A 14,323-nucleotide genomic window follows, 5' to 3' on the forward strand; every position below is an offset into this window, starting at 1 on the left:
CAGCTCATAGCTGAAAGAAGATGCCATCAGTGAGAGTCAGCAGAACAACAGTCCAATATTAAGTTTAGAGAAATAAAGCTGGAAGGTATCCCCAAGGAATAAGAAAGTGCAAAATTACCCAAAGCAGGACTTCCAGGAATTAAAAAGATAGTAACTGAAATAAAAAACCCACATATATTTAACAGCAGATCATAAACAGGTGAAGAAGAGATTACAGAACGAGAAGATGGGTCTGAAGATATTCTCTAGCATACAGCACAGAAACACAAAGAAAAGAAGAAACATGAAAAAGGTGTTAGAGATACAAAAGACAGACCCTTTGACTCAAACATCAATCAGAACTCACAGTTTCAGGTAGAGATCGCACAGAGAATATGAGAGAAGCAACACTGGGGAAAAAAAGTCTCTGGGGAAAAAAAGTCTAAGAATTTACCAGAGTTATTGAAAATTCACTTCTCAAGAGCCAGAAAGCCCCCCTCTCCCATCCCTTATCACCTGGCAAAAACAAAGTAAAATAAAAAAGACAGAAAAAATAAAAATAAAAATATATCATAGCAAAACTGTAGCTCACTAAAGAAAGATATTAAAAGCAGCCACAGAGAAAAGATTCATTACCTTCATTTGGGTAAAAATTAGTCTGACCGCTGACATCTCATTAGCAACAATGAAGGCCAAAAACCAGAAAAATTAAGCTTTTAACAGGAAGACTGAAAATAAGTCAACTGAAAATTTTATACTCTAGAACAGGGGTTAGCAAATTATGGCCCATGAGCCAAATCAGGCCCTACCATCTACTTTTGTAAATAAAGTTTTATTGGAACACAGACACATACATTCATTTACATATTGTTCACAGGTTGCTTACTGCAACAGAGACCATATGACCCATGTAGCTAAAAATACTACTGTGACCTTTACAGAAAATGTCTGCAACCCTTACTTTAGAAAAAGGACAAAATAAAGACATATTCAAGTAAAAAAAACAATCTGAGGATTAACCAACAAAAGACCCTCACTAAAGAAAACCGAAAATACATGCTTAAAGTAGAAGAAAAATGATTAAAGATGCAAGGTCTGAGACATAAGAAACAATGTGACAAAGATGTATACCACGTTGGGTAAATCTGGAAAAAAAACTTGGGTCTATATATAACAACAACAAAAATAATAATGCCTATCATTCCCTAATGGGTTTGCACCAAAACACAGGATAACAAAAGATCAGTATTTGTATTATTTGGGAGGAGGACAGAAATACTAATTCACTTCAGATTTTACTAATGCATGTTAAAATAACCAGGAAACAACTAAAAGACACAGAATTCTCCAGAGAAGAGAAAGAGAAGGATATACTTCAACTCTTCTTAATGAGACTAGCACAATCTTGATACTCTTGGCAGGCAACTTCTGATGTGGTTCCCAGGGTCCCTGATTCCCACCCTGTGTAATCCCTTCTCCTTGAACATGGGCTACACCTAGTGACTCAATTCTAATGGACAGAACATGGCAACAGGAATGGACTGTCACTTTTGGATTAGGTCACATAAGACTGTGACTTGGTCTTGCTATCACTTTCTCTTGCCCCATCCCCCTTGCTTGTTCTGATGAAGCCAGCTGCACACGTGAGGTGGCAAAGAACTGAAGGCAGCCTCAACCAACCATTCATGAGGAACTGAATCTTCAGTACAGCCTTGAGGCAACTACAGCCTGGTGAGAGATCCTGGGAGGGAGGATCAAGCTAAGTCACCTCCAGAGTCCTGCCCCAGAGAAACTGCAAGTTAATAAATGTATACTTAAGTTAATTGTTGTAAGTTAAATAGATAAATAATAGAGTATCAAAACCAAACAAGGAGTGTATAAGACAGGAACATTATAATGATCGCATTCATGATCTTGGAGCTCCCAAAAATCCCAAACAAGATATTCATAAACACAAACCAAAAAATAAAAGAAATCTTGACCAAGTTGGGTTTCTCCAAAGAATGCAAGGGGTTTACTATAAGAAAACCAATTAATCCAATTCACTACATGAATCCACTAAAGGAGAATACATAAATAGAAATGGTTTTTTAAATGTAGAAGGAGAAAGAAATTTCCTTAATCTCATACAAAGCATCCACCAAAATCTCATAGTAAGTGTGTGAAATATTCAATCAGCGTTTGCTTTGCAGCCTGGATTAAGACAAGAACAAGCCCACGACTACCAACCCTGCTCAATATTATACCACAACTCCTACCCGGCGCAATGAGCTTTCTTTCCTCCACACAAAAGGAAAAAAAATAAAAGAAATGAACTGAAAAGGAACAAAATTTACAGATGACTCTCTATAAAGACGATACAAGAAATCCTGACATATACAAAGGAAAGAAAAAAGTAGAAGAAGGTCACCAGACATAAAGTCAATATATAAATATCAACCATTTCATCATACTAACAGCAATTAATTTTTTAAAACAGCATTACAATAGCTAACAAAAAAGGAGTACTCTAAGGTATTATTGATATGCAAACAATACACTTTTTAATGTATGCTGTATTTCAAAATAAAAACTACGAAGTTATAGAACACATTGAAGATCATACAGAAATATTTAGAATGGTGACTGCCTCCAGCACACCATGAGTACTATTAACCTTGAGATAATGTTTCAATATAGAATCCTTATACATACCGTGGACCCAACAATGCACTCTAGCCATAGCAGTCTCTTAGTTTTAATGTCAGTATGACACAGAAAATGTACCCTTACCTTTCCATCAGCTGTCACTGCAAAGAGAGTCTGTTCTCCTCCAATTAGCTGCACAGGCCTGAGAGTTGCAAGGGCTTCACATGGAGTGGGAACTTTAACTTTTGCACCTTCGATGCCCCCAAGCTGTCCCCTGTGATTATGCCCCCATCCATAAATTGTTCCGCTGCCGCCAGCAGAAAGAGTCCAGTCATCGGGTCGCCTACAACAAACATTAAGTGAACAACTGACGTGGGAAAGAAGTGCACATGAAACACCTTTCTCCAGTATACAACATTATTCTTGGTTCTGATATAATAACCTGTTCATCCACTGCACAAGTTGTTCATCTTGCTCTCTTTTAAAAATGTCGTGGCTCTCATGGAGAACATCCATGTGTTCGCTGTCTGCCATTAACTCACGAATTTTCTTAGCCACCTAGACAACATTATTATGAGATTATCAATCAAACATTCATCTCTCAAAAATAAAAGAAATAAGATAAAAAAACACAGGAATAATCCCTGTCTAATAATCTGAGAGAATGCCAACATCAACATTGTGATATTTATAGTTAATAAGCAAAACTAATATGATTATATCAAGTCTAAGACATTTGAAAATATCTTAACATATCTTTATAATACCATTATATCTTTAGTTTACTAAAAATAAACTTTAACTGAAATTCACAGTATCTGTTTATTCATTTTCACCTGTGTGCTTTTTTCTTTATGGTACTCCTTTGTAAGAGAATGTTGCTCTGTCTCATAATATTGGCATCTTTTTATACAACAGCTGAAAAAGGAAAATGTTTTTACATTCCAAAAGTGATTTAAAAATAACATGCAATACCTCATCAAGAAAAAGACGTGGCAATGGTGTTCTTTTGTCCAGGGCCACAGCAACACGGGAGGCCATGCAGTACCTTCGGAACCAAGCCCACTTGTGCGTCTCAGCACAGCAGGGGAGAGTGTCTAGTTCCAGGTCACAAGCAAGAGCTACCAGTACCTGCAGCAACCAAAAATTAGTAACACAAGGAAGCTCAGAAATGCAGCTAACATTCCACTTCTCCAGTACTGCATACTAAAGACAAACACCATTATAGGGTTTCTGTGAGTCCTCATTCAGGAGCTCCTTATTCCAGGCTGACTGCCATGTGCCAAGCAAGTATTTCACCATCACCAGTAATGTGGATTATTCCTACCCAGCCCTTAGTGATGCACCTGACACACAGGACCTCAGATCTGACAACTGCTACAATACTTGCTGCCTAAGTCAAGCATCTCAAAGTACACTAATACTTGGTTAAAGTATTAAGGGCTTAAGTCACATGGTCATTTCTGGACATTTTTCATATTCAACTTCAGCAATACCTGTCTGTATCTGTCCTCAAGGGGGCCTGAAATGCAATGCACTACACATGACCACTCTTGGTGGCTCTCCTCATCACTTGAAAGCAAGTCAAACATTACCTTAAAGAATGGGCTGTGGAGCAGCTGCTTGCCACCTCTTACAATAGGATCTTCATATTCAAACTGCCTTTGCAAAGCTTCTGGAAGGCCTTTTACCAAAGCAGCAAGAGCACTACCTGTAAAACTCTAAAAAAACAACAAAATTATTTCCTTTGGATAGCAAAGCAATCCAAAATGTAGGGGAAGTAGGTGTTTTGGTTCTATGAGTCAAATGTTTTGTTTTGTTGGTACTATTTGCCCTAAAAAAAGGTGTATTGGTATTTTTCAAATAGGTTTGATGAACACTAAAATTAAAAATAAAAGCTTGAAAATTCACCTCAGAATGCTTGGTCTTGATTTCAGTATAGCCACTTGCAGGGAACCAGTCCCTTTCCAGCTCACAAAGTCCCATCTCCTAAGATGGTTAAGATCAAGCATCCTTTCAACAGTAACTACCTCATACAGCAACAAAGGGATGTTGTGAGCCAGACTTGTTGCAAAGTCTAACAGACACAATCCTATGCTCACAGCCATTGACACATCTCTGTCTCCAAAAATCACAAGCCAGTCTGCACTCAGTATATGGAGCAACATAAAGGGGTCTGGATGGGACAAAGGTGGCCTTATTCTTATGTAGAATTTCTCAACTCTTCTCAGTGATTTAAAAGTTTAAATTATTTAAGCAACATTTTATTCCCAAAGGTCAAACATCTAGAAACTAATTTAACGTTCCATACCAAAGCTCTTGCTTCCCCATCATTATCTCCAAGTAGCCTGTTTATGTTAATTGATTGCCCAAATTCAGTTGTGAGCAGTTTCCTCAGTCTTTGAAGGGCCCACATTCTGTGACTGGCAGCTAAAATGAGCAGACAGAACGTATCAGAAGCTTGGCCATTTTTCCCACCAAGTACAACAGACAAGATAATCAAGGTGCTATTTACCTAAGGCACTCAGCTGTGCACAGGCTGCCAGCGACGCTGCGAGGCGAGGGACAATGCTTCTGTTTGAGGTGAGGTTGAGGCGGAAGTCTAACAGACATGTCACCAAGTCCATGGATGGACAGGAGAGCACGCAGCGATCAGAAAGGAGGTCTTTAGGGCCTGAGAAATGAGCGCTGTAAATGTCCCTGTGTTGAACAGGATGAGGGCTATCCCACAAGGAGACCTACACAAATCTGACCCAGTGGACCTTGTCTACCCGGACGCTGTGGTTACAGAGCTGCCCATGGTCCTGCCACTGTCTGTGTCACAACTACACTCTGTACACTGACATTTTATCTGAAAATCAAACAGCTTAAGAAGTGCAACCAGCAGGGTGCCGGGGTGGCTCAGTCAGTTAAGTGTCTGCCTTTGGCTCAGGTCATGATCCCAGGCCTGGGTAGAGCCCTGTATTGGGCTCTCTGCTAGCAGGGAGTCTATTTGTTCCTCTCCCGCTGCCCCAGCCCCTACTCTTGCTCTCTTTCTCTCTCTCAAATAAACAAATAAAATCTTTAAAACAAACAAACAAACAAAAGAAGTGCAACCAGCAATAACTCCTTTCCCATTAGGTGATGGACTGCTAACATCCTAACCACTAGACTGCTGAGGTGGCTCTTTGGCAGTTCTAATCATCACTGCAGTGGGGCCTTGGGCAGGGCTGGCTCCCAACACATCAGGAGAAGGCAGACTATGAAGTACTAAATGAAAATGGTTTGTGTGTCCACCTTGCTTGAGTCATCAGGACTTGGATGCCGCCAGGTCCCCCACTTACCTGCAGCTGGCATGATGGGATAGACTGTGAAGCGCCAGCCCCACCCATTCACAGACCCATCACTGATGAACTTCCACTTCAACTCATCCCCTGGGATGCGCAGCTCACTGGACCAGTCAGACCATTCTCGGCCTAGTAGAGAAAAGTAGGCCCTGGGGTTGGGTTCTCTCCATCATGTGATCAACACAAACTTCTTTAGATACAAAGCAAAATCATCTACACTGTATCTGAAGAACAGCTGGCTCCTCCAACCCAAGTTCTCCCAAATTTGAGTTCATACTACTCCTAGTGAGTAACATTTAATACATACTGTCCTTCCATACACACTATACCAAATACTAGGGAAACTGCGGACAGGTAGGCACTGCCTGATGGAAACACACATACATAACTACAACATGGTGTGAGAGAACAGCAAAGTCAGCCAGCACACACACCAGGTCAAGGGCTTATAGGGAAGTTTCCAGGGGAAGGTCTTATATGATGGCAGTTCCCCAGGAAACAGGATAAAGAGCCCCAGCTTTCCCCGGAGAGGGTACAATTTTATAAAAAACCTTAGCCCAGCCCTCACTGAATCAATTATCAACTGAGTCCCTGTAGGCAGCTTTCTTATACATCAACCTCTACCTTGCACAAGCCTGGTACTGCCACATGTCTTACAGCACCATCTCTAACTATCTGGGTGAAACTGGGCTTCCCAGACTGCCTGTGTCCCAAGGACCCAACAGGAAACCTGTAATCCCACCCATCACTGGTGAGGTGCAGAAACAACTAGTATAATTATCTTACTGAAAGTATTAGAAAGAGGCAGATAAAACCTACTGTATTTTGCAGCAAAATAGCTTATTGTCCCATCCTTAAGTGTCACATAAAAATGAAGCAGTTGCATTCTGTTTAGTAAGTTAACAGTTCTATTTTATGAAGGCAAGCAGACAGCGTCCTGCTCAACCCTCCTTCACACCTGACCGCACGGAGACAATCCTGTTGACACCGTCCATGACTGTGAGAGGGTCGTGGCGCCTCTCTGTAGAGCATTGCCGGTCAAACTCCACCCTGAGTCCTTCTGCCCCTGGAGGTCAAATGAGCACAAAACACAGTGTTTATTCCCAACTGACGTACCACAGCCAAGGCCATAAGCCACAACACACCACACAGAAACAGTGAGACTAAAATGATGTTTAACAGCTAATGAAAAGCAGAAAGGCAGAAAGAACTGACCTCAAAGACAAGAATCTAAGACTAACTGCCCCTTTCCCCTCACCCTGTCTCCCACAGAAGACTTCAACAGTGATGGAAAGGCCAAGAAGAAACTTTTGCTTGGCTAATTCATTTTATGCTCTCACTTCTGGGCAAATTTTCATTGGCAGACCAAGCTTTATTATTCCCCCCCCCCCCCCCCACACACACATTTAAAATGCCATTTGAAATATTCATCAAACGTTTAAGCTTCGATCTAGAGTCTTCTTTGGACAAATTAGCTTACAAAAGAATTAATGAAGGGCAGGACCTAGGTTATGGTAGAAAGAAGAGGTTAGCAAATCCTTCTTTCAAAGCAGCTATAAAAAACCACACAAAATTATAAAAGACAATGATCCCAGGGCTCTGAAAATAAAGGCAAACAACTAATTGAGAAGTGTTTATGAAAAAAACTGCCAAACATGGGTAGAGACAGTGAGTGTCTATGGTGTTCTTGCCTGGGTATGCTTTTTTTTTTTATTTTTTATTGTTATGTTAATTACCATACATTACATCATTAGTTTTTGATATAGTGTTCCATGATTCATTGTTTGCGTATAACACCCAGTGCTCCATGCAGAACTCGCCCTCTTTAATACCCATCACCAGGCTAACCCATCTTCCCACCTCCTCCCCTCTAGAACCCTTAGTTTGTTTTTCAGAGTCCATCATCTCTCATGGTTCGTCTCCCCCTCCGATTTCCCCCCTTCATTCTTCCTCTCCTGCTATCTTCTTGTTTTTTTTAACATATAATGTATTATTTGTTTCAGAGGTACAGAGCTATGATTCAACAGTCTTGCACAATTCACAGCACTCACCATAGCACATACCCTCCCCAATGTCTATCACCCAGCCACCCCATCCCTCCCACCCCCCACCACTCCAGCAACCCTCAGTTTGTTTCCTGAGATTAAGAATTCCTCATATCAGTGAGGTCATATGATACATGTCTTTCTCTGATTGACTTATTTCGCTCAGCATAACACCCTCCAGTTCCATCCCCATCATTGCAAATGGCAAGATTTCATTCCTTTTGATGGCTGCATAATATTCCATTGGATATATATGGGTATGTTTTTATCCAAGCTGGAAGACAGTTCTACCAGGATGAGACTCTGCCTCCAGCAGAAGCTGACTGGTATAGAGTAAGAAGGAGAAAATGCATGCCAAGATCATTGCCAGTAAAAGGACCAACAAGAAAGTCTCCATCTCCACTGGCCTGAGAACAGTTTCACTAGATGTCAGATCTGAGAACTAGCTGGAAATTTAACAGGGAATCATAAAATACAGAGACCACAGAAGGGCTACTGAGGGCATCAGGGAGGCCTGGAAAAACTGGGATGCACACACACAGGAAAACTGCCAAGACACTGAATTCTATGCCCTCCCTGCTTCCACCCACATGTAGAGCCATCAGCAGAAGGGGAGATCAGTAGGCTTGAGCATAAGCCAAGAAGATATAGAATAAACCCTAGAAGTCAGGCTAGAAAACAGAAGAGTGAAGCCAAGACATCAGAGGCTGCATGCTATGAGGTAAACAGATTTCAGAGAGAATTCCAGGCATGATATAAAACAAGTACACAAAACAATCAAAATAACTATTATAAATCTTAAAAAAAAAATCAGAAACCAGATGCTACAATATATTATCTAGAATGTCTGTTTTTCAACAAAAATTATGAGACATGCAAAAACACTAAAAACTGTGAACCATACTCAGGAATAAAATCAGTCAATAAAAGTGGACTCTGATGGGCCAGATGCTAGATTTAGCAGACAACTTCTAAGAAATAAGTATGTTCAAAAATTAAAAAAAAAACAAAAAAAAAAAAACAGAAAAGATAACATAGAAAAACAAGATAACAATGATTTAACAAATATAGACTCTCAATAAAGAGAAACTATGAGGAAAGTACTAAAAAGAAATTTCTGAGTCGGCAAGTATAATAACCCCAAAATGAGAAATTCACTAGATGGGCAAAATGGCAGATTTAAAATGGCAGAGAAAAAGAATCAGTCAAATTGAAGACTGTATAATTTCCATCTTACTCTAACTGGAAAATAAGAGAAAAAAGATTGAGGAAAAATAAGCAAAGTCTCAAACACCTAGGAGACAACATCAAGGAATACAAACATATGAATAATGGGAATTTCCTCCCAAAAAAGAGGGAAGAGAAAAAAAAGGGACAGAAAAAGTAGTTAAACACATACAGCCAAACCCCCTGATTTGATGAAAAACAATCTACAGTTCCCAAAATTAATAAATCCCAAGTAAGATAAACAAAGAGATCCACACCCAGACACATTATACTGAAACTGTTGAAAACCAAAGACAAAGAGAAAATTATGAAAGCAGCAAGAGAGAAAAAAAAAAAAAGACACATGACATCTAGGAGTACAAAATATTATTAATGGCTGACTTCTCCTGAGAAACAATGGAGGACAGAAACCAGTGAGATGACATGTTTAAAATAATATAAGAGAAAAAATCCTATCAACTAAGAATTCTATATCTAGCAAAACTATCCTTCAAAAAGTAAAGGCAAAATTAAAACATTCCCAGATAAACACATACTGATATGACATCAAATAGAAACATGAATCCATGGGAGGAAATAAGGAGCACTGGGAATGGGAAATACGTGTTTTAAAAGATAGGATAAGCTTTTTTTTTCTTTCCTGAATATTTTTGAAAGAAAAGATTACATAAAGCAAAGCTTAGGAAACTATATTCCATGGGCCACATTTGTCCCACCCCTGTTTTTACATAGCCTGTGAGCTAAAAATGGTTTGTATATTTTCAAATAGTTGGGAAAAAAATTCAAAATAATATTTTGTGACATATGGAAGTTTGCCAATCCCTGGCATAATGCAATAATTATTATACCATATACATCACATGTAACACATATAGTTACGAATCTGTTGCACAGCTCTGTCACATGTAAATGTAGTATGTATGACAATAATAGCAAGAAGGAGGGAAGAGGAAACAACCATGTTGGAGCAAAGCTGCTATATTTTACCAGAATTAAGGTATTAGCATGAAGTAGATTATGATAAATTCAAATACATATTTTAATCCCTAGAGCAAACACTAAAAAAAGTGGCTGAAAATCAACAGAATTAAAATGGTACATTAAAAAAATTTTAATACAAAAGAAACCACTAAAAGAAGCAGCAAAAAAGAGACAAGCCATAGGGAAAACACAGCAAGATGGCAGATGTAAATCCAACCAAAGCCATAATTACACTAGATATGGATGGCTTAAGCGTCTCAATCAAAAGGCAGAGACTGCTGGATTAAAAAAAAAAAAAAGGATCCAACTAAAAGGTGCATAACCAGAGGCAAACCCTGGCTCAAAGTAAAAAGATGGAAAAAGGTCTAGCATGCAAAGAATAACCATAGGAGAAATGGACTGGCTATACTAATATTACACAAAATAGATTTTAAGGCAAGAAACGTTAATAGAGACAAAGAGGGATATTTCACATTGAAAAAAGAGTCAAACATCAGGAATATATAACAATTACAAAGGTATGCATATCTAACAACAAAGCTCCAAAACACATGAATGAAAAGCTGACAGAAATTAAAGAAGTAGACAAATCCACAATTAACAGCTGGAGATTTCAATACCGAATCTCAATAATTGATAGAACAAGTGAACAGAAAATCAGTAAGACTACAGATTTCAACAGGACTACCAACCATCTTAACCTTAGAGACAATTGCAAAACATTCCCCCTAACAAAGGACGAATGCACATTCCTATTAAGCAAACATAAAACATTCTCTAGGATAGACCACATTCTGTAAAACAAGTCTCAACAAATTTAAAAGATCTGAAATCATTCAATATATGACTAACTACAATCATAACTGTATAACTAAAATGGAATTAAATCAGAAATCACAAACAGAAAGAAATTTGGGAAATCCCCAAATACTTAACACTTCTAAATAATCCATGGTTCAAAGAGATCTCAAAAATGAAACCAGAAAGTATTTTAGGCTGAACAAAAAATGAAAACACAGCACTATCATAATTTATGTGGTATAGCCAAAGCAGTGGTTGGAAGGAAATCTGTTATTTCAAATGCTATTAAGAAAGAAGGTCTCAATAATCAATGCTTCCACCTTAAAAAAAAAAAAAAAAGCAAAAACATATTGTATCTAAAGCAGAAGGAAGAAAATTATAAAGATCAGAGTAGAAATCAATGAAAGAGAAAACAAAAACAACTGAAGGAAAACCCAAATCAATGAAACCAGAGGTTAGTTCTTTGAAAAGATCAACAAAATTAATCAACTTTTAACATGGCTGATGGTGGGGGAAGCTGGCAGAAATACAGAAGACACAAATGATGAAAAACCAGGAAAAAAAGAAGGGACATCAATACTATGTTATAATAAGATATATATTTGGTCTTTGTCCCTCATCCCTGGCACAGAGCTCCTAAAATCCTAGAAATTTTCTGTTAGGAGTGTCTCTTGTCATTCATAAGGAGCCTTTTCGAGCCCACCTGAGTTTATGCTAATGAGCTAACTTAGGGCAGGGTCCCTAGATCACCTCAGGATGAGGCTGGTCACCAGAAAGACCAAATGATTGGAGGGTTGGAACTTTCAATCCCACCAAGAGATCTCTGGGAAGGGGAGCAAGTGTGGAGGGGGTGTTGTAGATTAAGGTACATAAAAACTCCTGAATGGCAAGATCTGATGAGCCTCCACATGCTGGGAGAGTGGTATACCCCAGTTCCACAGGGACTGAAGCTCCTGTACTCAGGCCTTATCCTGACCTCATCCTTTGTACCTCTTCAACTGGCTATTCATCTGCATAGATATTTATAATATCTTTTTAATAAACTGGTAAACTTAAGTGTGAAGCTGAATAACAGACACTTCATTTCAAATGAAGTCGGGAAGCCAGAATGCGGAGTTCTCATGCCCACCATTCTTCATCAGTTGCAGAATCCCACAAGGAGAGAGGTATCTTGCATTCCCAAAAGGAAGAAGCCTATACATTACTATCCCAGCAAGAAGAAAGGTTTATTCCTCCTCCAGCAAGAGCCCAGCCAATGAGACTATCACAACTCAGCCAATGAAAAGCCACTACACTTTGAACTCGCAGTTTACTCCAATGGAATTTTTGTTTTTAAGAGCCCCTTCCAACTCTCCCCTTTTCTCTATAGAAGAGAATAATTCTCCTTTGTTCTGTGAACTTACCTATGGCTTTTGCTATGACTTGCTTGTCCCAAATTGCAATTCCTCTGCTTTTCTCAAATAAAACCATTTGCTGGTAAAATAACAGGCTGTTTTACTTTTAAGGTCAACATAAGAAAATGTTTCTCTGAATTCTGTGAGCTGCTCTAGCAAATTAATCAAACCCAAGGAGGAGGTCATGGAAACCTCCGATTTACACCAAATCAGTCAGAAGCACAGGTGACAATCTAGATTTGTGACTGACATCTGAAGCTGTGGGCTGAGCCCTTAACCTGTGGGATCTGACACTATCTCCAGGTGGATGGTGTCAAGATTGAGTTAAATTTTAGGACATCCAGCTGGTGTCACAGAATTGTTTGATGTGTGGGAAACACCCACACATAGGGTGTCAGAAGTGAAGGAGTGCTATAGTACAGTATTGAGAGTAGAAGAGATACATGGGAATGTGTTATTTCATTAGAACCAACCAACCCTACAGAAATATAAAGGGTTTTGAGGGATACTATAAACAACTTCATACCAACACATTATACAACTTAGATGAAATGAACAAAGTCCAAAAGGACACAGTTAACCAAAATTGATTCAAAAGAAATAGAACATCTGACAAGATTTACCTTCCCAAAAAGAAAAGCCCAGGCCCAGATGGCTCCACTGGTGAATTCTATCAGCTATTTAAAGAAGAATAATACCAATCCTACACAAACTCTTTCAGAGAATAGAGGAGGGGGGAAACACTTTGCAACCCAATCTATTAAGGCCAGTATTGTCCTGATACCAAAACCAGACAGACCTATCACAAGAAAGGAAAAGCCATATAAATAAATTAATTTTAAAATAACTTAAAGCTACAAAGCAACACTATTCATGAAAATAGATGGAAAAATCCTTAACAAAATATTAGCAAACCAAATCCTGCAACATATAATAAAGATTACACATTGTCAACAACTGTGATTTGTTCAGGAATGCAAAGTGAGTTTAATATCCAAAACCTGATTCCTACAATATGCTATATTGAGTAAACAACAAAACACACAAAAAGCATTTGACAAAACCCAACACCTACTCTTAAAATCTACCCCCCAGAACCCTCCTACACTGTTGGTGGGAATGCAAGCTGGTGCAGCCACTCTGGAAAACTGTATGGAGGTTCCTCAAAAAGTTGAAAATAGAGCTACCATATGATCCAGCAATCGCACTACTGGGTATTTACCCCAAAGATACAAAAGTACGGATCCGAAGGGGTACGTGCACCCCGATGTTTATAGCAGCAATGTCCACAATAGCCAAACTGTGGAAAGAGCCAAGATGTCCATCGACAGATGACTGGATAAAGAAGATGTGGTATATATATACAATGGAATATTATGCAACCATCAAAAGGAATGAGATCTTGCCATTTGCAACGACGTGGATGGAACTGGAGGGTATTATGTTGAGTGAAATAAGTCAAACAGAGAAAGACATGTATCATATGATCTCACTGATATGAGGAATTCTTAATCGCAGGAAACAAACTGAGTGTTGTTGCAGTGGGGGGTGGGGTGGGAGGGATGGGGTGACTGGGTGATAGACACTGGGGAGGGTATGTGCTCTGGTAAGCGCTGTGAATTGTGCAAGACTGTTGAATCTCAGATCTGTACCTCTGAAACAAATAATGCAATATATGTTAAGAAAAAAAAAGAAGAAGAAGGTAGCGGGAGGGGAAGAATGAAGTGGGGGAAATCGGAGGGGTAGACGAACCATGAGAGACGATGGACTGTGAAAAACAAACAGGGTTCTAGAGGGAGGGGGGGTGGGAGGATGGGTTAGCCTGGTGGTGGGTATTGAGGAGGGCACATTCTGCATGGAGCACTGGGTGTTATGCACAAACAATGAATCATGGAACACTTCATCTAAAACTAATGATGTAATGTATGGGGATTAACATAAG

General features: G+C 39.1%; 1 protein-coding gene across 8 annotated transcripts in view; it reads right to left on the bottom strand.

The window, feature by feature from the left end:
• Positions 1-14,323, bottom strand: part of HERC2 (HECT and RLD domain containing E3 ubiquitin protein ligase 2) — a 259,145-nt gene that overhangs the window by 38,559 nt on the left and 206,263 nt on the right. For all 8 annotated transcript variants that reach the window (XR_010404924.1, XR_010404925.1, XM_064570045.1 and 5 more), the window contains 8 exons: positions 6,892-6,999; positions 5,931-6,062; positions 5,123-5,281; positions 4,919-5,037; positions 4,203-4,328; positions 3,583-3,738; positions 3,050-3,165; positions 2,752-2,950 (listed from right to left, as the gene is read on the bottom strand). Coding sequence is in view for 6 of the 8 variants with exons in the window: in XM_064570045.1 (XP_064426115.1) it covers positions 2,752-2,950; positions 3,050-3,165; positions 3,583-3,738; positions 4,203-4,328; positions 4,919-5,037; positions 5,123-5,281; positions 5,931-6,062; positions 6,892-6,999 (1,115 nt within the window). In the remaining 2 variants the exon portion in view is untranslated. The remainder of the gene's footprint in view (positions 1-2,751; positions 2,951-3,049; positions 3,166-3,582; positions 3,739-4,202; positions 4,329-4,918; positions 5,038-5,122; positions 5,282-5,930; positions 6,063-6,891; positions 7,000-14,323) is intronic.

The sequence above is a fragment of the Mirounga angustirostris genome, unplaced genomic scaffold (assembly GCF_029215605.1).
Source record: "Mirounga angustirostris isolate CCGP_5_RB_7025 unplaced genomic scaffold, mMirAng1.0.hap1 SCAF_9, whole genome shotgun sequence".
In the NCBI taxonomy this organism is placed as follows: domain Eukaryota; kingdom Metazoa; phylum Chordata; class Mammalia; order Carnivora; family Phocidae; genus Mirounga; species Mirounga angustirostris.